This window comes from Cryptomeria japonica, chromosome 5 (assembly GCF_030272615.1).
Source record: "Cryptomeria japonica chromosome 5, Sugi_1.0, whole genome shotgun sequence".
In the NCBI taxonomy this organism is placed as follows: domain Eukaryota; kingdom Viridiplantae; phylum Streptophyta; class Pinopsida; order Cupressales; family Cupressaceae; genus Cryptomeria; species Cryptomeria japonica.
The window spans coordinates 901864883-901892400 of record NC_081409.1 but is presented as its reverse complement, the minus strand read 5'-3'; the positions used below and the strand labels follow the sequence as shown (position 1 = coordinate 901892400).

At 37.2% G+C, this 27518-nt stretch overlaps 1 protein-coding gene across 3 annotated transcripts in view; it reads left to right on the top strand.

Annotated features, from left to right (window-relative positions):
* The first annotated feature begins 7526 nt into the window (after window positions 1–7526).
* LOC131034672 (chitin elicitor receptor kinase 1) overlaps window positions 7527–27518 on the top strand; it is a 175772-nt gene continuing 155780 nt past the window's right edge. The window contains exons 1-6 of one of the 3 annotated variants that reach the window (XM_057966245.2): window positions 7527–9568; window positions 10843–10876; window positions 11016–11038; window positions 11191–11391; window positions 12854–13056; window positions 13940–14029. In XM_057966245.2, coding sequence (XP_057822228.1) covers window positions 8908–9568; window positions 10843–10876; window positions 11016–11038; window positions 11191–11391; window positions 12854–13056; window positions 13940–14029 — 1212 coding nt within the window. In that variant the 5' untranslated portion in view covers window positions 7527–8907. The remainder of the gene's footprint in view (window positions 9569–10842; window positions 10877–11015; window positions 11039–11190; window positions 11392–12853; window positions 13057–13939; window positions 14030–27518) is intronic. The other 2 variants (XM_057966243.2, XM_057966244.2) reach the window with 2 other exon arrangements.

Here is a 27518-nt window from a genome sequence, read left to right as displayed (position 1 = left end):
TCTTGTGTTGTCTCCTCCTTCTTGCACCTGAAATATTGAATGTAACCCTTCTTGTCATCAAATTAGACACATCTCATGCAAAAAAAGAATTTTCCAGAATGAGAAAATATTTATGGGTTAGGAGTGCGAAACCAATTAACTGAGAAATGACAAACAAAATTTCAATTTTGACCCCTTCTGGCAATTGCAAATCAGTTTTAGCAATTGTGAGACATTATGAAAGTAATTATGAAGGAATATGACATCAATTGTGAATTGATATTTGCAATTGCGAATTTCTGCATTGTCAATTGCGAACCTGTAATTTATGGGTTTGTACGAACTTTAAAAAAAAAAAGAGAGAGAGAGAACGAAGGTTAGATCTGTCTATTCACGTCAGGTTCACCATTATTTCTAGGGGTAAATTAAGTGTAAATAACATAATAAATTATCAGAGCGAATCACCAACTCTAATCTAATCAAATTACTCCTAAATTACATTGAAATGATACTAATATCAATTGAATTATGAAATGAATTGAAATCTAATTTAAGACTCCCTCAATTGATTTAACAAGGATTCCATTGTTCTTCTCCTTAGTTTTTGTTGAATTGGCTCTCAGGTATTGCATTGATTTCCTACATAGATTAGCAACTATTTCGAAGACTGTGATTCTAGCTTGATTGAGAAAATGATGTTATTTATATAGATTTTCAACACAGATGGGGAGGGATTTTGAACTCAAGTCCTGATTGATATAGTCAAATGAAATTGATTGATTAGTGAACTCATCTTGATTGACTTGTTAACTGGTTTGATTGATTTATTAACAAGATTGATTGATTTGTTAATAGGATTGATTGATTTGTTAACATGATAAAGTGGCTAGTGAATTGAATAGATTAACTAGTAGAATGAATAGACTAGCTAGTTGACTAAATTGATTGGAGAGATGACTGAATTGATCGAGAGATAACTGGTTAGCCAGAAAAAGGTGATTGAGAGTTAAAAGGGGGATTGAATAGTTAACTGAGTTAACTGATTTGATGAACCAGTTCTGATTTCAACATGTGTTATAGGATTTTGAAATTGAATTTGATATTCATTTTCAATTTGAATTTGAATTTGGAATTTCGAATGATGAAATGTACATGAAATTTGTTGAAATTAAATGAAATTCGCATTTGGGGAATTTGAATTTGAAAATGTGAAATTAAATGAAATGTGACGAAATTAGAATTTGGGAGAATGTGAGAATTAAATTAATTAATTAAATAATTCAAAAGATATTATTTAATCATAGGAAATTGAATTAATTAAATAATAAAGATTATTTAACTAAGGAAAATGTCACAATTAATTAAATAATTAATATTTGAGATATGGTTAATTGATTAAAATGATTTAGAAGGTGAAATTGGGCAATTAATAATGATTTTAATTAATTAGAAGAATAAATTATCTTAACTAAATAATTAAAAAAATATTTAATTAATAAGATGATAAATGAGTATATGATGAAAAGGACATTTTTAGGTGTCTACATATATATCATATTCGTCATTACAAACATCAATTAGGTTGGCCACAGTAGAGGAAAAACATAAGTCCTATCAAGTCGACCACCAAAACATAATTGTGGTGAAAGTGGTCCAATCTAGTAGATAGAAAGGATTAAAAGGTATCATATCACTTCTTTCTAAGATGTCTCAAATAATTCACATGCTATCACACATCTTCCAAAGTTGACAATAGGGTAACTTGCAGATGTACCATGTAACACACAACTAGTTGTCCCAAAAACATATTGATGAATTAACTCAATTTTGATCCCCACTTGCCAAAGTAGGACCCAAATATAGCATAACACAACCTTTAATGTGAGGGGAGGTGCCCAAGGATACACCACAAGCAAGAGAACAAATCCAATTGACCAAACTAGATAAGTTACCTTGAAACATAAACATCTGAACTAATGCAACAACAAAAAAGTCTAGCCAAAAATAACATTTGGATGCACCAAGATCAAGTCTATTTTTCCATTTTTAGCAAGTTGCACCTATAATTGCATTGAGCATAAAGTGCTAAGATCATACATTGCTAAGGAGATTATTTATGGAGAAATTTGGGTGTAGGGGTAATATTGTGGTGGTTGATTGTTTTTTCTTTATCATGTTTTCTTTTTTAATGAAGAATTCTCAAATTGAACTATTAGCTCTATATTTAATTAAGTACTTCAAGTATAAAAACAATATGGAGCTATCTCATATCAAGGGTTATCTATGATATCTAAGAGAGACCATTTCTAAACCTACTAATGTTAATGCAAAGGTGACATGGGAGATCAATCATGAGTAAACACTTTGATGCATATGTTCATTAGTCTTTTTTGATTTATAATCTCATATTGGATCATGAAAAACACATAAGGAGATTTGGGAGACTTTTGAAAAAGTGTACAGTAAAACTAATAAGATTAGGGGATATCAGATTGATAATGATTTGATGAGTCTTGATCCCAAATGTTCTAACCATATCCAAGATTACATTTCCAAGACTGAGCTTAGTTAAGAACACAACTAAAATATTGAAATATCATTGGGTCCTGATTGTTTAATGTTTGGTTTGGGATTTCATAGCCATCAAATTTCGATAGGAACATCATATGTTGATCCTAGTTTTGATAAATTTTTAAATCTCCTAAGCCAAGTGGAAGTAAAATTAATTCAAATGGGTATTATTCTAAGTTATAAGCATTGATGGCTAGCGAGCCTAAGGTACACAAAGAATTGGGGAATCCTAAAAATAAGAAAAAGAACAACCTACACAAAGATTCAAAATCCTCATCACAAAGGGGAATCATATAAGAAAGAGAAGCCTAAGTGTGCATATTTAAAAAAAAGGCAGGATAATCATCAATTTATTGAGAACAAATTGATGAGTTGAAAAATCTTCTTAAAAAGAGTCAAATCAATTCAACTTCAACAATGTCAAGGGGTTTATCTTCTTCTTATTTATCAAAGTAAAAATAACATAAGGGGTACACATTTGTTGCAATTACAAAATTTAAATTTAAGAGGTGGATACTTGATATTGGAGCTCACATCATATGGATTCATCACAAATTATGTTTTCTTCATTTAAGCCTTCTTCATCGCCACATATCTTGATGGCTAAAACACATATGTGAGTGTTTCTAGGAAAGGATCTACTAAAATATTTATGACCTAACATTTACTGTTGTTCTTTGTGTGCTTTCATTGTCAACCAATATTCTTTCTATCTCTTAGTTCACACATAGTGGAACATGAAAGAATTTTGAGTTCACACTACATTTTATCATCATTTGGGATTTGCATATGAGAGATATAGCTATAATTGGAGATGTTGATCATCAATCTCACGTCTAAACCTTCTCACGTCTTGCCCCCATTGTTCCTACAACTAATGTGCATGCTAAGACATCTAGTATGGAATTTTCTTAGGAGATTCAATATGATTATTTGAATCTTGGATTTCTTTCATCTACTAAGGTTCTAGAGACACATCCTAATATTCCATTTCCTTCATCTACTATTGCTTCTAATGACACTGGTATTTCTATATCCATGGCTTATTGTGATTCAGTGCAACAAGACATTCATGGTATTTCAAATACAACTACTTAGGATGAGTACTTGATAGACATTGCAAGTTTGTTTTGTGAATCTTATCTTACAAAATTAGAGGACACTATTGATGACATCTATCGTATCTTTGATATTACTTTGTATGGGGTTAGCCCACAATACAATGTCCTAGTTTTTTGCCAAAGTAGAATATTGAAATCAACATTTTTCACCAAATTTTTACTTTTTGACATCTATAGCAACTAAATCGTTAAATTTTTTAAGATAATGTGAACTTATGATTTTTGAGATTTTGTCTGTAAATTATAAATATATTTTAAAAAATTTTAAAATAAATTTGTGTTTTTTACGTAACTTTTGATAACTTATTTTATATAGTTAACATTAGTTAAAAAAAACTGTTTATTCGGTATAACATAAATTTATTTATAGAAGGAATAAAATTATAATTTTTTAAACATAGATCTCTATAACACCAATATCTAGGGCAAAGATATATTTCATATTTTTTTGTTGCATGAATTTTTTTGTATAGTTTTTTGAACCGATGGTAACTATAATTCAGACATAGGCTCATTCGATGTCATATAGTTTATTTCTATGTATCTGGTACATCACATAACTTCTTTTTATGCACTTAATTAACTTTATTTTTATTAAAATGAGAACATCAACACCTAGAGAACATATATTTTTCAGTAATTAAATTAAATATATTCAAAATTATACTTTTTGGAAATCTTATAATAAGGGCTACAAACTTACAAAACATTATTTCTAACTAACTTCATTTGATCTCCCAAAAGGTAAAGCAAAATTGGTTTTTATCAACGTTTTGATAGGTGTAGAGAAAAATCCTTTGCAACTATGATTTAAGGTTATAGGGGTTCTATTCAAGGGGCTTTCATCTAACCCTCTTCAATGAACAAATTTTAAATGTAATCTCCGAAGGATTAAATCATTATTTTTTAAAAAAATTATGTGATTTTAAGAAAAAAATAGGATGTCCTAGAAGTGGGACACGCTATTGTGGCAACACCAATGGAGTTGTGTCATTTTATTTAAATATTGTGGGGGAGTATTTTGATCCCCTTGTTCCTTCTTTGCCTCATCATTTGTCACAATCTGGCATTGGTGTGAAGACCTTTGATCACCAATTAGAGGAGACATGTTTGTCTTTGGATGGTGTTTTACATTATTTTCAACTAGATTCTGGATTGTCATCTTCATCAGCATGGCTTGAAACACTTGACTTGATTGTGATAGCTTTTGACATCAATATGAGGATATGTGAGTAGAATTTAGAGACATCACACATCTTCATCTTTCTTCCCTCATCTTCATTGGGAAGACAACTTGCATTCACTCTTGATTTTATTTCTTTCTAATCCCAAAGGAATGTTGTTTGACAACATTGGACCATCTTTAACATTCATTGTTGGGTATCTACCATCACTACAAGAGATTCAAATTTAGGGGGGGTTTCATAGTCTTTCTTCTTCTTCTCTCTTATGGGGGGACTTTTTCGTCACATGAGGTTTTGCCCTTCTCATTCTTCTTTGAGAATATTTTTTTTCTTTGGGAGGAGTTTTATCTCACTAATTTTTTTTCTTTTCTTCATTTGTGAGAGATTACATTTGAACATGGGTGCCTAACATGACCTAGCAATTGAAACCCATCCTTGCATTCTTGGAGCTTTGAATCTTGTACATTCTCTCTAAGTTACACTTAAAGGAGGGTGTTTGTGTGAACAAGGTGTTTCACTTAGCTAGTTCATCACCTATGTCCTATTCAAACTAGTTACTTAAGTTTACTTAGGGTACACATAGGATAATTATCACCTTATGTCTCAAGTTATGCAATTAAGAGACATGTCATAATCTTATGCAATCCTATGGCTCATCTTGGTCTATGTAACCAAGGGGTTCCCTTTGTAATCTCAATGAGTCATATCATTGTATATTTGTATCCTTTGATAGATAGAATTATTCTTTCATATCTAGTCTCTCTTGTGCTTTCATAAAAGCTCCTAGATCTTGGGTGGCTACAATCTTCAATCAAATCTTGCATGGTGTATTTTGTACTGACTCTTACATTACTTAAGTACTTTAGAGATAATTTCACATAAATTGTTCAAAGAAGAGGTAGTTGAAAAATATAAGAATTCATTATCAAATTAAATATTATAAAATCAACAATTCAAAAAGCTAGTAAGATAGGCCTATTGTTCCATAAACTAATTGTGACCTTGTCAATGTAAAAGAAATATATTTTGTTTTTATCCAATTCAACTTATTAAGATATACAAACTTATGGGACACAATTTTCTTTCTTTAAACTTAGACTTCTCGTCATAAATATTGATTGGGATGTTGTACATGCAATTCAAGATTTGTGGAATGCATTCCAAGCACTTTGGATTAAATTAGTAATTTTCATTTTTGAAAATTTGCATAATTTTAGTGATCACCCTTGCTTTTTAGGTACTAATACAAACTATTTGCATATGCACTTAATATGACTTAAATTTGATGGTCCTATGTTTGTACTTGAAGATATAAAATTGTATTGAAACACAAATGATAAGTAAATGCAATAACATAAACTATCACCTCAATGCATCTTCATCCTTCTAGATTGAGCTAAATAGAATGCACCCTAATTCTATTGATATGGTCTAAGGCTATTTGAACTATGTATTGCTCCAATGAAAACTTGACATAATCTACTTGCAATGAAAGTTTTGGAAGCAAAATAGTAATTACTTGATGGAAATTGGAGGTGAAGGCTTCTATAAATTGAAGTTTTAAGAGGAAAAATCAAGGGCTAACATGAAGTGGTTTAATGTATGACTAGGATTGAATGAGGATTAGAGTTATGTTCAAAGTTGTCATGTGACAAGTGTCACATGAGGGACACAAACTATCAAAAGAAAAAGGAAAAATGACAATTGGCAAGAAAGGGATTTGATGAGAATGGAGACTTAATGATAAGGATAGACTTAGAATAAAAATAACATATAGTAGGCTTTCCAACCAAGGCAAAGTTTGACTTTTTGCGAATCATGTGAGAAGTGGGAGTTTCAAATTCGATTTTATTAAGAAGAGGTGACCCCATATAGAGTCAAATTGAAAAGTGACATTTGTCCTTAGTGAATGATAATTGGAAGAATGCACAAAATTTGCTTTATGTGAAGGGGAATGACACATGGCATGATGTCAAGTTTGAAATTTTGGATTAGGTAGGGGGATTAATGAGAATTTAATTATTAAATAAGCTTTAAAAGAATTCATGAGTGGAGACTAAAATTAAATTAATTACACTTTATAAGAAAATAAGACATATGATTCATTAAATAATTATGAAAGAAATAAAAAAGCAATTAATTACAAAAGATAATAGAAATTGATCAATTATGAATGTGTGTAGTATTAAGATATTTAAGTCATCAAATACATTTCAATTTGTTGAAGAATATATCATATTAAAAAAATATGATGATTTTAAACAACTATAAGAATTTAAATTAAAATTATTCTAGTATATATTTAATTTATTTAACTTTTTATTTATATAAACTATATTAATAAAAAAATATGATAATTTTAAACAACTGTAAAAATTTATATAAAAATATTCTAGTATATATTTAATCTATATAATTTTTTAATGAAATTAAAATATATGCTAATGGGTCCTTGGTCTGCTAGTGAAGTTGAAAGGTTCTTGATAAGCCCATTAGAGATCAGCCTGCTGAGTGTGAGGCTTCGACATCAAAAGAAATGGAACTCGAATTGTATCTTAGCAGAATGGATGTACCTAAATCGTTAACTCTTAGCTGAAGAGGTGCAACCATATATATATATAAAGACAACTTCAAATAGATATATAATCGAATTAACAGCCGAGGTCGACCGTCAAATTTAACCGCTAGCGAGTCTGGATTCCCTCGTATTTTATAAAAATTGGGTCCCAGAAGCAATATTTTTGAAAATAACTGGATTGTTCAGAAACGACTGGAATTGATGGCCGCCCTTTCCCACCAGTTTAGATGTTTTTTGTTTTTTGTTTTTTTGTTTAGCCCGGGTGGAAGTCTTCCAATTAAATAAAAATAAAATAATTTTTCATCTGTGCTGTCGTGAAAACCATTTTGATGCTTCAGTTACTATTTTTCATTGCGTAATTGAGTCTGTTAAGCATCTGCAGAATTTCTCAAGGTTTCGAACGAGGGGTTACAATTGCGTCTTGGTAAGGTCTGTGAAAAGCTGATGGTCTGTAAGTGATTGTTTAAAACGGTCTGTTGTGGAAGAATTCTGTTTCATATGTCAACGGGGGAAAACATATGCAGCTTAAATATCATATATGGCAGTTAAAAAATTGGGAAAAAAGAGGAAGTTCAAGTCACTGTTTAGATATTCTGGTAATTTTTTAGGTCACTGAGGAAACCTGAAAATCTGAGGTATTTGGAAGGATTCTGCTCAACCTTAATGGCCGTTATTGTGTGGAGGAATTGAACTTTGCAGGTGGATTGGTCCATTCATGATTTAAAAATGGTGGAATTACTGATTATTAATGGATGATACTTTACAAACTGCGTTTAATGAAACCTATTTTGAGAAATTGGCCAAGAGAAATTACAAGACACCGGCATAATATAATATATACCCTCTTTCTTAAGCTGAATGTGCGAGGTTTTGGATGTGGTACATTCCATGCCTCAAACCCAAAAAGTAACTTAAGAGATTCGAACTTGATAATCTAATTAGGGAGAAGAGATTGAAACCGTTGACCTCGACGCAAAAAATCTATGCAGCAGGTAGTCCATGAAACTGTTATTTCCCATGGCGCAAGCGGGACTCGAGCAGATAATCTCTCAGGTTTTGGAATTGTTATTTTCCATTGAGCAGGTGGGACTCAGACCTACGACAAACCAATAGGATGCTGGGGAGCTCTATCCTTGAGTTACTGGCCCCTTTGCAGTCTGGACTCTGGAGTGTGGATTGTTCTTACAACAAGAAACTGCACATTACTTCACTTGTCATGTTATAGATTTACTCCAGAATGTTGCCAAAGTGTGCCGGACAAGCCTTTTAACATTTTTATGATGCCCTATTACAAAAATTTGTGTCAGGTTGACTTTTGAAGATAGTAGAATTTATCTATCCCAGGAATTACTTGGAATCTAAATGGGCAGGAGGTTGGAGTTGTGTATGATTGAGCTATGTGGAGTGCTATCATGAATTGCAGTGCAAATATTGGTTTGGAAATCGTAGCACTTGTTTAACTCTGTGCATCAATATGGGCATTTGGTGGCGGCGCCTGTGCATCTGGTTCATGGCAGCAATTAGTTTAAGTAGCATGGATGGATGGATTGGAAAAGCAGGGTTTGCACATGCAGATTGTTTTCCTCGTCAGGGTTGTGAGATGGCTCTTGTTTCTTATATGATAGCCAAAGGAGACACCTTAAATGGTGTGTCAAGACTTTTCCGCACCACGCTTGAAAAGTTAGAGGCCATCAATGGCATTTCAAATCCAGACATAATACCAGAAAATAAATATATTTACATACCAATACCCTGCATGTGCTTGGGTGATCAGCTTGGATTTAATTTATTGTATGAAGTGGAGTTTGATAATGTTGACCTTGGAGACATTGTGACGAAGTTCCATAATCTATCAAAGGCAGAATGGATAATTTCAGCTACTCCAATTAATGACCCTGGAATATTATTTGCTGGTTTTGTCATCAAAATACCATTGAATTGTTCATGTGGGCGTCCTGACATCAGTGTAAATGGACCCTTTGTCACATATGTAACTGAAGGAAGTGATGGGCTTCAGAGTATCAGGTCACATTTTAATTATAAAGCTTCTGACAAGCTTGTCGAAAGTTTGAATCCTAGTGTCAACTGGAGAAATCGAACTCTTCATGAAATTGTTTTTCTTCCTGCAGGAACCGGTAACTTGAGGTTTAAGCAGAGTCTAGTTTTATTTCATAGCTTTAATCTTAGTATCCAATTTTTTTTTTTGTTCATGTTTTTATCCATAAAAATTGCATTTGTACAGTTTCAGTATCTAAAGTGCTGCTTCTAAAATTGGTTTGTTGTCTCCAAGAAATGTTTTGACAGCACTTCCATTCTCCTTGTGCCCAAATACTCCTCGTCTGTATGCCACGGCACATGCATGGGCAATCTATATTTTGAGCTTATTTTCCTTAGAATAATTAAACATCTTGCTGGTGACAGTCCTAAACGTGAGAGGCTACATTTTGAGGGTTGCCTGCTACATCTACATATGTTTTTAGGAGTTGGGTTGTTTTATCTTTTAAAAGACATCAGGGAAGTTAAAATCACAATCACAGGTGGGACAGTTGCCATACGTCTACCAGCATCTAAACTCTCTTGTGTTATTAGGAACACTAATCTTTTCCATTATAGGGTTTTCTGAGTTCTCATGTGTTCTGATTGCACCATGTTCAGTCTAACTTCTCAGCTTAGCTCAGAACAATGCAGTTATAGTTTTCTATTTTGAACTGTAAGCCTCAGGGTTCCGACTTGATCGAACTCTTATTATGGATTATGGGTTTTAGATTGGTTGTAGAGAAATTCTTGGGCATAAGATATGCACCTCTTGCTAGGGGCAGGTTAACATTACAACCCAGGGTTTACATGCGATCACATTAGGAATCTCCCTAGCCTTGAGAATATATATAAAATCCCATTAATATCACCTCAGTGACCCTGCAAGAAGGCCTGGAACTTTGCCCTTTCCAGTAATGTGGTGGTTATGGTAATGATAAAATGCCTACACACCAGTTTGTTTCTGAAGGATAATATTTTGTGTTAAGCACCATGAGAATTGAATTTTATCTTGGTTTTTTGATAGGTTCTTCAGTTTCTTTTCCTCCCTAGTTTATAAGACATTATCAAAATTTCACAAACATGTTTTCATGATTCAGAGTATGCTAGCACATAGAATCATAGTAGGTATTAACAACCCTTGACTATTTATGACTGTTTTCCTAAATCTGCCCTCCTTCCTTTTTGTTAGCTTATGTGTACCTCTTCTGATTTTATTAATTCTGGATTAACCAATTAGGAACTTGAAGATGCTTTAATGTTGCTTCTAATTGTTTTTTTGGCTTTAGTTATCACACATCCCTTGCTATAAAATTTTAATGGACAAATTCATTCATTCCTTAGAGTCTCACATGCTTTCTGAACTTTCATGCAGATTACCATGGTCGCATCTATCCTTCGAGTTCAAGGTAGCTGATTTTATATAGTGAGAGAAATACCATTTTTATTTTTAGATAACCCATCTCACCTATTCATTTGTTTCCAAGTGACCTTTTCACTTTGACATATTTATATTGCCCTTTGTGACCCAGTTTTCCTTGTGTGCAGTCAAACTGGTCAGTATCAACAAGGTGTTGCGTGTGATTCACTGCTCGCACCCATCTGTGCACTATTTTAGCATGACTAGTAACTTAGAATTGTCACAATGTGGCAAGTTAATTTCTGCAATTTTGTGCTTTCTGGTATGAGTGTTTGCCTGTCTAACATTTGTAAGCTTTGACAGATACCAGTCATATGCATAACAAGCTGGTAATTATTGGTGTATCAATTGGCGGAGGGCTTCTAGTAGTCGTGGTTGCAGTGCTTACTTTTTTATATTTCCATTTTTATCTCCCCAAGAGGAGGCAAGATCGCATTGAACAAGAGAGAATACCGAGTGTTTTGCTAGTCCCTTGTGTACATTCAACAGAAAGTGCTGCAAAAGGTCTGTTTTGGAATAAAAAGAGAGAACATAGTTTGGCTGCTGTATCCATTTTCATTTGTTGTTTATTTCTTTTGGCCTCTATAATTGTTTATCAGCTTGTTCGAGTAGCTGTTAAAAACTCAGAATTTTAAATAAAATGAGGATGCTCGACATAAAATTGCACATTGATCCTTCTTGAATTTGCAATCTAGATAATTTTTTCACAGAACCTCTATAACATTGGGCTCAGAACCAATTTAATTTCCATAAAACATATACAATCACAATCAATAACCTAGATATTCTCAGTACTGGAGGAAGATATGGCATACAACTTAATGAGGCAAAAACTCAACTATTAAAAGAACTATCTATACAATATTTTACACGTTCACTAATTAGCTATCATGATGAAAAATGAAAACACTTACACCATGTTTCAAAAACTACCAACTTTAAAATGGAAATTCAATTTCCCTTGTAAGGACTATTAAATTTAATAAACTAGAAAAAGATAGATGAAGAACACAATTAAGTAGAATCCTTTTTTAAATATAGGGTTCAACTGTTAAAGAAAGTGCCACCTTTCAAAAAGGAATATTTGAACTTCCTTTTTACTCTATTTGAACAATCTAAACTTCTCAAGAAAGGTTCTATGGAGATGCATCCTAGAAAAATAATATGCCAGTAATATTGGAAGATCTGTACTTGCTTGCAAATGCGTAACCAAGAAATTTCTATCAATGTGGTTAGTATGCACTAAATTCTAAAATCCTACTTGAACACCACAATAGAATGATGAATAAGTATTCAAAGTCCACTTCATGGGTAAAGATTGGAGTTGCCAAAACTATCATAGCTAATGGTTCCTTTTGATGTTCACTGCAAGCACCCTGTATGGAATCAGCCTCATTGATTCGCAGCCCTAACAATCTATGATATTCATCCTATGGAATTATCCATATAGGGTCAACCAAATTTTTGATCAAGGAGAGATCAAAACAGCTCACAACCCTTGTTTGAGGAATATTAAATAAGGGAATTACGTTCAGTTACAAACTTACAGGTAATCAATATTTTCCATGTTGGGATTAATTTATTAAATGTATATTACTCAAAGTGCAGCTAGGTCCAAGAAAGTTGGGTAGTGCTTGCAATAGACTCTTACACATAAGTCATGTTAATGTAGTAAGTTCTATAGTTCGGGTTCAAATTTTCCAAGAAAAGAAGGCTTGCTTGTCTATTCAACATTTCTGAAGGAAATACCTAGATATTCCCAGCATATTTCATTTAAGAATGATTTTTTGTGACCAATTATATTTGCAGAAAGGCAATGAAACTTCCATCATACACTTTGGTTTGGAAAGTATACTCAAACAAGAATTTGTAGCAATGTAAACTCTAAAAATTACAAGCAGAACAACAATTTCGGATTTATTCTAATGTGTATCTACTATAACTCGAACTCTTCTGTATCATACAGGGTTACCAAGTGCATTTTCTGGTCAAAGCTCAATGTCTGTAATGTCTGGAAGTTTGCCAGTTGTAGTTTCTGATATTACAGGGGAAAAGTCTGTTGAGTTCTCATATGACGAGCTTGCTTTGGCTACAAACAATTTCAACCTAGACCACAAGATTGGTGAAGGTGGTTATGGATCTGTTTACTACGGCATTCTTCATGGCCAGGTCATTTATTTGACTCATAATTGTTATCACTCAAATAATGAGTTGCAATGCTATCTTTTATGTTATTTCTAGAGGGTGCCCACGTTTCTGTAATTTTTTTGTTCATCTATTGGTATATTCATTGATCTGGGTTTCTAACTGTCTCCCATAATGGTATATTCAACGATTTGAGTTCCTTACTCTCTCCCATGATATTTTTTCCTTTTGAAAGAAAAATGACCAAATTTCTTCTACTTCATAATGAGGAAAATACAGAGTGCAAGCAGATTTATATTCTGCGATAGCCTTTTATATTTAACAATGTGCCCCATTAACACTTTATGCTTTTTAAAGAAAAATGATCAAATTTCTTGTACTTTGTAACGAGGAAAACACAAAGATTGCAAGAAGCTTTATATTCTATGATAGCCTAACAAATTTAACAATGTGCCACATTTTTGTTGCGCCACCCATGTTTGTTTGTGAATCAGCATTTGGATCATTTAAGTGTCCTTACTTTGTAGCTCTTTTTATGTTATAATGCACGTGGTAGGATGTCCTCACTCTGACATTGCTTTGAAACCTGTATTCCTTATATATTGTATGTAGCAAATAGTGCAAGTATTTGTATTACCATGTTAATAGATCCAAATTGCCACCAGGATGCACCTATTCCATTAATAAATTTATATGCTATATGTCTGCATGCATTCTTACCATCCTGTATTTTGATATTTTGAAGGCTTTGCTGTAAAGGTGTTCAAGGTCAATCTTGAAAATATGGAACTGATAGAGCTCCAATGATCTTATATGGTTTAAACAAAAGAAGAGGCTGCAATTTTCTTTTACTTGTTAGTGAAGTCACTTTGGAATAATCTTGAATGCATATTTTATTGTTTAACAGAAAGTTGCAATCAAGAAGATGAATTTACAGGGTACCAATGAGTTTCTTGCTGAATTGAAAGTGCTGACACATGTCCACCATACAAACTTGGTAGGTCTCTTTTGTACAGGGCATGCAACATAAAGTAGTAAGAATATAATATATATGCTTGTGATGCATTCAAATTGATTGAGACTAAAAGTACTATAGATATATTATCACAGGCACTGATTGTGCTTAATTGTTTTCAACTTTCTTGAACTGTAGCCAATATCTTGATTTAGTGTTTGCTGATGACAAGTATTAGAGATAATATAATGTTAGACTAAACTTTCTACAGATAGGCACTTATTGCTTATGTTGATGATGTAATAACTCCACATTAGTTATGTCTAAAGGGTAACTCAACACGATGTAAGTTACAATAATCAATGTAACAGTTAACTTATCACGATGACAAGCACAAACACATCGAATTGTGTGGCACAGTTTTCTATCAAATACTGTGCATTTATTTATTTAACATTATAATATATCTAAGAATAATTGGTTTACCTGGTTTTAGATGTAACTTTATGTAAATGCAGGTTTAACCTATACAATGTCCCCATAAAATATCAAACTTTCTAAATTAAATATGTTCTCGTCAACCTGGAATAAGAAATCATTTATAGTTGGATGGATTCACCATGATGATTGTCATGAAGAGTGACAACTATATTGTATATTTAGGGATTTTCTAACATGTCTGCAAAAGGCCTTGCTTTTCCATAGGGACCTCCAAATTGAGGAATGCAAAGATACTTGAGTATTTTGATTTTCTATACTAAAACAAATTTCCAAGGCCCAGAAACATAAACCTATATACACATTTATGAATTGTAAGTCATAATCTTGCACATTTATAAAAAAGATTGGAGATATCTTTTCTAACTTAGTTCTTTTCTCTTATTCACTTTATTAATGGTTAAGGGGCATGGAATTTAGTATGAAATGTGCAACAACCATGAAAATAGTGTAAAAGATGAAGGATGTGAGAAAGGAGAAAAGAGCTTGGAAACAACAAAAGCAACTCACATGCACTAGGGATTAGGGTTAGTATTCCTAAACTACTACTCAAAGACTAGAGATACATGCTTGCCCAGGCTATGCTCATATGCAAATTCAATGACCCTTAGCCAGCCAAGGAAACCACAAAAGAATGGATCCAAAAGATTTCTTGGTTGAATGTCCCAGCAACCAAGATATGAGTGGATCCAAAACCATGTCCATGGACAATGGAAAAGATGGGTTTATCCCCTAATTGATTGGACTCCAAATTTTGACCCTCGCACGAGCCGAATTCATAAGAAGCCTATGTGCATCTAGCTTTACCATTTGGCTAATGAATGTTGGGATTCAAAATTTCTAAAACAAATTGGCAATTCACAAGGGCATTTTTATTGCACATATGAGAATGTCATGAAGAGTGAAAAAGGATGAGTTGGGTTGCCCTCACAAAATAGGGAATTTTGATTTCAAACATGAACATGATGGGAAACATGATCGACTTCAATTCCCAAATCTCCAAGGCATTGGACATCCTACTCATAGAGATAGAAACAAACAAGGTGGCTTTAGACTTGTTGTGACCTTTTTCACACATCGCCCCATTGCAAATGGGGACCCTCTCTTTTCCTGCTTTCTAGGGTTTTTGTTAAGTGTCCTATGACCTTTTGCTGCAGTTTCACGAAGCCTTGTCCAGTTCAGAGTATTTCAGGCCTGACGATTGAAAGTTAGTTTTTGCAAGTTATGTGATTCCGAAATGCGAACACCACCAGAGTGCTTAGAGAGGCCAAAGGATGAAGATCGCAATTGATTTGGACGAATTTGGACAACTTTCTATTTTTAGAAAGTTTGCTTTTTTGCTTTTTCCTATTTTTTAGGAAGTTTCGTTTTTGGCATTTTCAGCCCAATCCCCGGTATGGCTATTTTTAGAAAGTTTTTCCTATTTTTTAGGGATGTTTGCTTTTTGCTTTTTCGGAATGGGAACCTAGGGTTTACACTTGCACCACTGACCTGCTTCGACCAGAACTCGAAAATTCCAAGTTTTGACCTAAAAAAGCTAAATCCCTAGATTTTAGGCTTTTTTCTTTTTCGGAATGCAAACCTAGGGTTTACACTTGCACCACTAACCTGCTTTGACCGGAACTCAAAAATTCCAAGTTTTGATCTAAAAAAGCTAAATCCCTAGATTTTAGGCTTTTTTGCTTTTTCGGGATGCAAACCTAGGGTTTACACTTGCACCATTGACCTGCTTTGACCGGAACTCGAAAATTCCAAGTTTTGATCTAAAAAAGCTAAATCCCTAGATTTTAGGCTTTTTTGCTTTTTTGGGATGCAAACCTAGGGTTTACACTTGCACCACTGACCAGCTTCGACCGGAACTTGAAAATTCCAAGTTTTGACCTAAAAAAGCTAAATCCCTGGATTTTAGGCTTTTTGCTTTTTCAGGATGCAAACCTAGGGTTTACACTTGTACCACTGACCTGCTTCGACCGTGATCCAAAATTTTCAAGTTTTGACCCAAAAAGCTAAGTTCCTATATTTTAGGGGGTCATGGCACCTTCAAAGGATATTCAGCTCGAAAAATCATCCTGATCCTCAAATGTCCTGAAATTTGGCTAAGTTTGGAATGTCATCTTGATCCTGAAATTTGACTAAGTCTGGAAAATTGGAGAATCCTCCAAAAACTAGATTTTGCATTATTAGTCCTAGAGGCCCGAAACCACTCTCAAACATCCTGACAATATATATGAAATATAACATTTAAGTACACTTATACTTTAAGTTATATTTGGTATTTCAATATGTCTTTGCTCTTTCTTATACTTAAATGTTATATTTCATATATAGTCTGCCCTCTTGAGAGACCTTCAAAGTCTGCCATGGGTTGGGAGGTCATGTGGGAGCACTCTTCAAAGTCCGCCCAAGCATGTGGAGAGCGCCTCAAAGTCCGCCCAAGGTGGAAAGCGCCTCAAAGTCCGCCCAAGGTGGGGAGCACCTCAAAGTCTGTCCAAGCATGTGGGAGCACTCTTCAAAGTTCGCCCAAGCATGTGGAGAGCGCCTCAAAGTCCGCCCAAGGTGGGAGCACTCTTTAAAGTCCGCCCAAGCATGCCAATTGATGGAGAAGCCTTGTCCAAAGTTCGCCCAAGAAGAGAGGTCATGTGGGAGCTAACTTCAAAGTCTGCCATACCTTAGGAGAGTCATGAGGAGGGACCTTCAAAGTCCACCCCATGCCTTAGTTAAATTTACACCTTGATGGAGGCCATTAAGGAACACTCACCAAAGTCCGCCAAAGGTTAGAGAGCCATGTAGGAGGTGCCACCAAAGTCCGCCATGCCTAAGGGGACTCACCAAAACTCCGCCCATGGTGCTGGTCATCCAAAACTCCGCCCAAGGTGCTACTGAGTGAATGGCCTTGAAACTCTGCCCTATCCTTCCATGTTGGTGGCCAGCCCTTCAAAGACCGCCATGTTTTGGAAGAGGCCATGATGGCCAATACTCTGCAGTCCGCCATGTGTGTGGGGTGCCCAAGGGGTGAAGTCCAAAGTCCGCCCTATGTTGGAGACCCATCAAAACTCTGCCCTACCCTAGCAAATGATGCAAAGGTCTAGAAGTCCGCCCATGTTGGAGATGTCTTAGAAGTCCGCCTAGGGGGTGTGTTCCAAAGTCCGCCCTATGCCTTAGCTAAAAATTCGCCTTGATTGAGCTTTGCTCAAAGTCCACCCTCCATGTTGAAGGGACCCTTCAAAACTCCACCCAAGGAAGTAGATGCCAAGTATGATAGGGGAAGGCCCTCTAAACTCTGCCATACCTTGGAGAGGTAAGCAAAGTCCGCCAAAACTTGAAGAAGATGAAGATAAACTTCCAAAAAGTCCACCTACACATAAAAGTCAAACAGAATCAACGAAAATACAAAATGATGTCATGAAAATCCTTCAAGATTTCGAACTTAAATCCAAAATAGAAAGTTTTCAAAAGGAGAATATTGGAAGATTAATAAATATTTCGAACTTATAGCCAAATTGGAAACTTTTGGAATATATTTTCTTCGAATTTGGAAACATGACAACACTTTCCTAAAGAATGAAGTTAAAATTGGAAACATGAGTTGGAAGATTTTAAGGGTTTCTGATTGAGGATTTAACTTTATTTACAAATACTTAGTTGTAAACTTCATTTCTACACCAAGAAGTTCAAGTTACTAACGAGAGCTTAGTAAAGTATTTTCGGTTTGAAGATCATCTGGAGAAAGTTTTGAACAGTGTTGGAGGTTGGATAAACTTTTTTGACAAAAGTTTCATAGATTTTTTTGAGAAAGACAACCAGCATAAGAAAGAGTTATTGAATCGTTCTTGAATTTCCTGAGTGTTCTTGAGAAAATCCAGCCTTACTTCCATCCATTCGAAGGTGAGATGGAATTCATGACGCAGATTTATGAATTTTCTAAGTATTTTTCAGAGTTTAAGAAATGATTTTTAGTAAACTTATTCGAATTTCTAGAGAATGAAAATCATTTTTTTTTTGGCTAAGTATAAGAAATTTTCGGAGTTATAACACTTGGTTTTGATTTACGGTCACAACCACCCTTGAAGACTAAAGGGTTTTGAGCATGAAATTTCAGTTTTTATGGCTAAGTATGAAAATGAAGTGAAATTTTCCAAACACTTAGCCGTTCACAGCCTCGATTTTCTTTAATCCAAGATAGATTTCTAACTTATTTTCCTTTGGTTTTACAGGTTGCAAGAGGAAATAGAAGTGGGATCATCATAGAGATCGCAGTTGGAGTTCATAGGCAAGGTTCATCCGGGCGTGAAGATAGCCAAAATTTGGCTAAGTATGGGAAATGTTGAAGGCATGTCAGGGTATCGAGAAGAAGGACATGATCACAGTGAATGCCCGAACAACTTGATCCCATCATTTCATATTTGCAAGCGGTTACCTAGAGCTTTTTAACCCTCCTCCCACGCAACATAAATTGGCAATTGAAGGCAGGATCATCACAGAAAACACAAATGGAGTTTCGAGCCAATTTTAGAATTGAAGACGGGACCACGAGCAAGGTTCGTTCGAGTATAGAGAGGGCCAAAATTTGGCTAAGTATGAGAAAAACTTCACGAGGGGATTTGTTCTCCAAATTCGAGGCACTTGAAAGAATCTCAAGGCATCAAGAAAGAAAAGTTCTCAGACTTGGTGAAAATATGGAAAAGTTAGATAAACTTCCAACTTCTTGAAGAATTTCATCTCCTGAAGGAACTAAAAAAAGACAAGCTCCCAAGCAGAACCAAATGGCGACAAGAAGGAATCAAATTTCCATACTTAGACGATTTCTTGACACAAATTGGAGAATTCAAGAAAGACATCCAACACGTTGAGGTGGCGCCTCGTCATTTTCCAACCAATCAGATCGCTCCAAGTCAGCATGTCCAGGTTCGATGAACCTGACTTACTGTTGTGCGTTGCACACGCCCCCTGTCGCCGACAGGGTCCCCCCCCCTTCCAGTTTTGAGTTTTTTGATCGTCGTCCCGAGAATCGAAACAGAGTTTCTCGTGTCTCCTCGAGCGAGTTCGTGATCAGTTCGTAAGCTGATCGACGTTGGAGTAATGAACCAATGAGTCCTCTTGACTGATCTGGCTTTCGGGCATAAATGCCGAAAGTTTGTTCCAAAATTCCAAAGCCTAACGCAATGCAAGCATTTTTTTTTTGGACTCCAGGTCCGAACTTGGCGAAAGTCAAGTTGAGCTGTTAAGTTTAAAACGTTATGCGCTCCCCCCCTTTTTGGATGTAAGCGTCCGAAGGTGAAAATTCAAAATTTGAAAGCATAAGGTGGCAATCGCATTCCGGACCCTAGGTCCGAAATTTCCAAAAAGTTAAAATTTTAAAACATAACACTGCCCAACAACGTTTTCGGACCTTAGGTCCGAACTTTAGTGAAAGTTAAGTTTAAAACACAGTGCAATAGCATACTTCGGACCCCCCATGTCCGAACAGCACAAGCTGTTAAATTTAAAACGTAGCGCAAAATGCATACTTCGGACCCTAAGCTCCGAAAAGGGCGAAGTTAAAGTTTTAAAAACATACGAAATGCATACTTCGGACCCTAAGCTCCGAAAAGGGCGAAGTTAAAGTTTTTAAAACATACGAAATGCATACTTCGGACCCTAAGCTCCGAAAAGGGCGAAGTTAAAGTTTTTAAAAGCAACATCAAAAACAACGTTTCGGACCCCCGCGTCCGAATGACCAAGGGCGAAGCGTTGTGTTTTAAAAGCAACATCAAAAACAACGTTTTGGACCCCCGCGTCCGAATGACCAAGGGCGAAGGGTTGTGTTTTAAAAGCAACATCAAAAACAACGTTTCGGACCCCCGCGTCCGAATGACCAAGGGCGAAAGGTAAGTTTTTAAAAAACGCATATCAAACACACTTCGGACCCTAAGCTCCGAATGAAAAGGGACAAAGTTAAAGTTTTTTAAAACATATCAAAAACGACGTTTCGGACCCCCGCGTCCGAATGACCAAGGGCGAAGTGTAGGTTTTAAAAACACATCGAAATGCATGCTTCGGACCCCAAGCTCCGAATGAAAAGGGCGAAGTAAGGTTTCAAAAGCAAACACATTACAAAACGCACTTCGAGCCCCTGCGTTCGAGCTTCAACAAGGTCGGGCAAGCAGCGTTTTCGGACCCTAAGCATCCGAAATTCCAAGGTGAAAGTAAAAACGAAGTCCAACAAGCAAGCAAAACATTAAACGTAGAAGACACAGTGTGTAACGCGGAGGTCAGGACGAGCACACCCGTGAAGGTTAGATTCGAAAACCTCCAATTCAAAATTCGAAAGGAACTCTTAAATCCGAAAATAAGGAGGTAAGACACTGCATCATCCTCCCATCAACCATTTAAAATTCAGGTTGCTAGGCACAGAACCATGTGAAATTGACAAATCCTCTTTCATCTTCCAAACTGCGAAAATTTAAACAGGAAGGATAACCGTTGGGATTCAAATTTTGCAGGATCATCCGCTCGCCCCGCCGCAAGGTCGAGCAATCACCCATCATTCGCTCCGATCAGGATAAATGCCTAAATCAACGGCAGAATCATCAAGAACACCCGCTGCAGCAGAAACCTCACGAGCATCCAAATCAGACGTCCCACGGAAAGTTGAAAGAATGAAGTATCAGTATCAGAGAGGAGGGTTAAGAGAGTCAAAGGTCCAGAGCATCTGGGACAACATTGGTGACACCGACCTTGGCCATATTGATATTCAGGATTTCAGGGATCGGGTCTTCTCACCCAATGCATATGGCAGGCCTAGGCAAATGCTAGAAAGTGGCATCGCCCAAGCGGCAGGTTTTCCTCCAGCAATCCAGAACTATGAGTTAGTAGTGGAAGCTGCTCGGCATTACGAGCCAAAGTCCAGATTAGTGCTTCTGGAAGATATGACTATTGCCGACTTCTCTCCGGAGGCTATCGGTGATGCATTTGATATCCCCTTTCCAAATAATCCCATAGCTACAACAATGGATGAAGCACAAGGGGCATATGATATGAACCCAGCCCGATGTAGGGCATTGATTAACGAAGAATGGTTCAAAGAGAAAAGGCCTTCAAGCACCAGGATTGTGAAAAAGACCCCCAGAAGTGACTTTCATAATGAACATGGCGATATGGTTACCTTACTTAGTCGAGTCATGGGACTCCCTAAGTCCAACTACTTTGAAGAATGGATGTTCTATTTTACAGAACAGGTCTTTGCCGGAAAGTCTAAGTTTGACTGGGCCCAGATCATAAGTGATAACATCCACGCTCAGCTGATTGAGCTTGAGACAAAGAAGTATTTCACCATGACCTCCTATTTGGTCTATATGTTTGCCAAAAACCAGCCATTGCCAGGTTTAATAATGAAAGGTGAAATTGGGAATGGACCTGGTCAGGTAAAAGTTTATGATTGCTACCCACAGCTGCACTACCAGGATATAGCTCAAAGGGAAAAGAGCAGCCCGGCTTACGCGGTTGGACAATACGAACGCGTCAACGACGCCTTCACAATGCGCCTAGTCAGGCTAATGCAAGGAGGGTTACACATAAGGCTCTCAGAGCAAGCTACCATTTTGGTGCAAAGGTATGGGGCCTGGTTTATTCAGTTCCCAAGATTCTCCTACCTCCGAATTGCTGGCTTTGAAGGTGCCCCCCTTCGACTTCCGTGGTACCCAACCGATAAAGTAGTCCTCATGGAGGTGGCAAGACAATCACGCCCTGCCGGCATATTGTTACGAGAGAGCAAGCAAGCTGGATTCGCATTTCCAATGATCATAGGCAACCATGATGTCCAATTGAGAACTCCCACCCTAGCAGAAGAATCCCTTGCAAAGCTAGCCTCCTATGGCCTACAGGAACATTTTCCGAGAAAATGTTTTGATCATGACAATTTGGCAAAGAGAGCTTACGGTAGGCGCTACAGAGCAAAGGAGTCAATTGAAGATTACTGGAAAAATTGCTCCGATGACTACGAAGTCAGGCGACGGGAATATTCTAGATTGAGTGTGCAGCAAATGCGACTCTTTGAGTACCGTCGGGTCCCGGATCAGCTCACAGACTCGGGGAACTGTCTCCAAGTCCGGGAATTCGAAGCAGTAAGGCATCTCTTGCCTGGCGTTGATTGGCCTCAAGACCCAATCACGGATTTCGAAGCAGTCATGGCAGCCCCGGCAAGATACACAGATCAATGGTTACAACACCAGATCGAGAGGCTAGTCCATGAAGGGGTCCAGTTTACTTACCATCTGATGGGCAATTTCGACTCTCAGTCTTCCGAAGATGAAAGGACATCAGCTGAAAAACCAGAGAAAAGGAAGAAAACTAAGGCTTGTAGAGGGACTCGGACGTCCAAAAGAACAAGAAGGGAGAAGATTCCCATAAGAAGGCCAGAGACCACTTCATCTTCAAAGGACCCCAGTTCATCCGACGACGCCATAGATTTGGATTGCATACCTGCTCCGCCTTCCCAGAGCGACATAGAGGCATTCCAAGCCAATGATCCTCCTGCTCCAGATATGCCGGACACCGAGCAAAAGGGCCCCAATCCGACTAAGCCGGGTGACCAGATAGAGGAAGGAGAAATTCCATCCACCCAGGGGATCGAAGTGCATGAACCTACCCAGCAGAGCCGCCATGAATTACTACTCCTCCATGCAGCCAAGGACGACTCAACCGTCGAAGGGGAACAAAGAACAGACGAGATCCATGAGCTCGAGGGAACCAAGGAGCCACCATCACAGGAAAATGTCAGACAATTATTCAGTGAGATAGGGGAGAACTCAGATGCAAACAAGGAGCTTCCTCCTTCTTCCACCCCTCCGATGGCGGGACAGCTGTTAATTTGTGATCAGCCAGTTGGAAGCATGGGAGCACAAGGTGCTAACTTAACCCTATCCTCAACCCAGACAGTGCCTCAAGAGTGGCTGATCGCCAGAGCTCAGCACAGGGTCGCCACCAAGGCGCCCATCGACCTTGAAGACATCTTCTCACGAATGGATCAAACAAAAGCAAAAGGGAAGAAGAAACCGAGAACATACTCTAAGATAACCAAGGATGGGCAAAGGAACCGCACTCTTCATATTGCTACCCCGCCCGTAAACAAGCCAGCAGATCAAATAACCCTAGCAGATTATAGCATTACGACTGTCCCCATTGGACGAGCTACAAAAGAGCAAGAAAAGGAGGAATTTAAGGACTCAGTGCAGAGCATACTCAGACAGCTCGAGGAGGTCACGGTTGAAAAGGATATGTATCGGGCCCGTGCTGAACAAGCCGAGGGATACATCGATAAGCTCCTACGGCCACTACACAACCCCTCTGAATCCCATATTCCCCCAATGGCATTGGCGCAGAGGACCACAACTGAATTCGAAGGAATCCGGGATACCGCAAAGGCCGTTAAGGAATGGGTGCAAGACATCAAGAAAAAGGGAGAACAGATCCTCAAAGAAGTAAAGGAAATGGCTCTCCATCGAGAGCTCACTCTAGTCAGGCTGTTGGAAGTAAAGAGAGAATCCCTTCACATGCATGAAGTAGCGGCCTCTACCCTTCCCCTCCTAAGAGCTCTTTTCTGGACACATACACAGATTCCCACACTGCCTGACATCCTGAATCCCCATAGCATCAGTGTTCTCAAGGAATGGTACTGGACCGTCACCATGAAGAACGACGCCCAGGAAATTATTGACAAAGAAAATGACGCATGTGAGGCAATTCTGGGGAGCATGCAAGAACTAGGCAAGACCATCCTCCGATCAATGGTTTCGGGGTGGATAAATGACCTGTCCGACAGTGTAATCCGGCCGGATTGGGAGGAAAGATTGGGAGCAGATAAGGTTTATTCCATTGAAGACTTGAGTTTTGCTGGTCAGTTCCATTCAGACATATTGTGCTTCGAGTGTAATCGCTCCAGCTGGAAGGACGGTTTAAGGCACGTGGACCAGTATCTCGAAGGCATGCAATACAAAATTCGCCACCCTCCCATGCCGCCTTTTAATCCCCTCTTCCAATTATGCATCAAGTTTCAGGAATATGTCCGCGAGGAACGAGCAGCAGGTCGTGATTTATGGCGAGAATACCTGCATGGCGAAGACCAGTTTCTGCAAAAGGAATGTGAAACCAGGATAGAGAAAGTAGTTTCTCAAAAATGCCTTTTTCCCTCCAAGTCTTAAAAAGTGCACTTTTGTCCCAAAAAGGTGACAGTTGACTTTTGGTCAACATATTGTAAAGTTTTTTGGTGCACCTCCCTTTTTTGGATTATTTCAAAAGTTGTAATTATCCTTTGGTAGTTATTGCTCCTTTTGGGGTAGTTGTAGATATTTATCCCCCTATTTATGAGTGTGGGTCCCTCTTTTTGTAAGGATGAATCTGGGCCACTAGTTTAGATTAGATCTTGGCCGTTCATCCATTTTTGGAAACCTATTTAAGGGGACTGGTTTTCCCTCATTTAGGAGGAAGTTCTTGAATTGTTGCGAAAGCTCTGAAGAAATTTTGCAGGAATTAATACAATGGATTGAAATTACCTTCAAATTTCCTTGTGAGTGCATGGTCTCCTTCTTCATTTAAATTAGAAAGCTTTTAAATTATGTCTGTTCATTTTACACAGCAGTTCTTACCAAGCATCTGATAGAATCTTCACAGTCCATACCATTAGAGGATAGCTGATTGCTTTTTTCCTTTCTGCATGGTTAATCTGGGCTATTTTATGATTCAGTTCGATTATCAAATGTACACATATCATGAATGTAGAAGTTCTAATATTGTATTTGATAACATGAAAATCTGGTTTCTCCTTTGAAGATTGCACTGAGTTTATGCAAACATTGTGTCTGAATGACTGATGATGCTTGATTTGGTTTCCCGGAGGTGTCTGTCTGCTTGAGTAAATCTGTTGTCCTAGTTAACATTTACCGTTCTCTTTCTCCCTACCCTTCCTTTCTTTCCTCCCAATTTTATCCCCCTTTTTTAGAAATCTGCAGTCTTGCTAAATCAGCTTCAAATTAACCAACATCACCTGAAAGAAAACCAAAAGAGGTCCCTGGGAATTCGTATATGAAATTACTAATCAAACGTAAGCCCCCTTGTGTTTCCAGCAAAAACACATCAAGCCACTGAGAGATCCCGCAGTCAAGACCTGACAAAAGAAACCTTGAGGTTATCCCCATTGATCAAAACGTAGAAAATAGCATTAGGGATTCCCTTATTTCAAGAGAGGGTAGGATACTCAGTGAGTTTATTCTATTCTGCGTTGGCCGTATGGAATTTGCAGCAATGCGATTTCATCCACGTCAACACTTACCCAGAAGCTTCTAGAAGGGCGCACTTCACAATGCAACAACCTTCTATTTTCATTGATGGTTCATATTTAGCAGGAAGGACAAGTGTCCCAAACGTAATTGGTCGAGGGTAGTTAGTTTTGGGAAACCCTAATTAGGGTTTATAGCTTTCAATCTGGGCCCTTGATCGCTGTTTGATCTCGGCCATTCTTTCATTTTGAAAAACTATATAAGGTTGCCTCCTCTCATTTGGAGAGTGTGAGGTTTTTGATGTATTGTTGCTTAAGGTCATTTCCAGATAATATATTGCATGTGCGCTGCTTTGTAATCTCTATTATTTGAATGATTTGCATGGTTTCAATTGCCTCAACACTAAGTTAGAATTAATTTAGATTTGCTTTCATTGTTGTTAATTTGAATGAAGGATTTGATAAGTGTCAATTGATGGTGTATCTCCGCTCACACTTTTGGTAAATGGATGATTTCCATCTTGCCGTGTAAAGTTAGTCTGAGCCCATCCCTTGTGCATCCCAACATCTCGATCATAAGCACAACCCATTGAAGATTGACCCGGCCTTGTGTGGTTGTCCCTAGTGTGGTGAAGCAAGGTTTGGTTTCTCGAGAACACCCAGTTGATACCGTCTCTAGAATTCGTAGGATTAGATTAGCCCTCCTAAACCCTATCTCTTTTCCCCTTCCTTTCAAAAGTTTAAATCTCAGAAAATTCCCCCCCCCCAAAAAAAGAAGAGCCTAAATTGCTAAATCCATCTAAGTCCAGCAGCTCAAAAATACCTGTGAAACGTAAGTCCCCCTTGAAAATTTCAGCATACACTACCCAAGAAGCTATTCCACTAAAGTCGCTTGTTCGCACATATAGACCTTGGAATCAGTAGTGATTTTTCAAGAGAGGATAGAATACCTTCGGGTATCCTATTCTAATGTTTGGTAGATGATAAAACAGACACCAACAAGACTCAACCCCTACAAACATGGTGGTAGACAATGGAGCAAAGGGGATCTTGAGTGATTGTGACCTTGAACCAAGAGAAATAATTCATATCTTGGAAGAGAACACTCTAGTTTTCATAAAAATGAATAATTTCTCATAAGAATCCTTGAAACTCTAGGCTAATATTGGCCCTAAAATTAGGCATGGGTAAAAATCTGCAAATGACAAAACCTAGGAGGAAATCAAAATAGTTCACAATCAACTCTCAAGATTACAATAAAAGGCATACTTAAAAGAGAGGATCAAAATAACAAAAAGACACACTTACAAAATAGTGGGGCATCTATGTCAGGGACTATGTAAACATTAAAACCAAAGAAGGTATAAAGATATGATTTGAAAGATTTTATTGCCATGACAATACCCAAAGGGAAAATTGATTGCCTCAAATGATTACACCCACATAGTTATATTTTCATAAGCAATATAGAAGATGAAATTCGATGGACATGCTCCAAGAGTAGATCCTACTTAGTCAAAATAGGTTACTTCTTCCAAATGGAACCATTGGATGACAGTGATTACTTTGACAAAAAATGTCGGAGCAAGGATTGTTTGTCTAAGGCAAGGGCCTTCTCTCAGGTTGACATCAAAATAAGTTCCTCACTTGAGGCAAATTAATGAAGATGGGGTCTTTAGATCCTTTTAGATGCACTCTTTATGAATAGGCAAAGTAAATTGGGGACCACCTCTTCCTACACTGCCCCTTATTGAAAAATGTTGGTGGTGGATATCTGCTCAC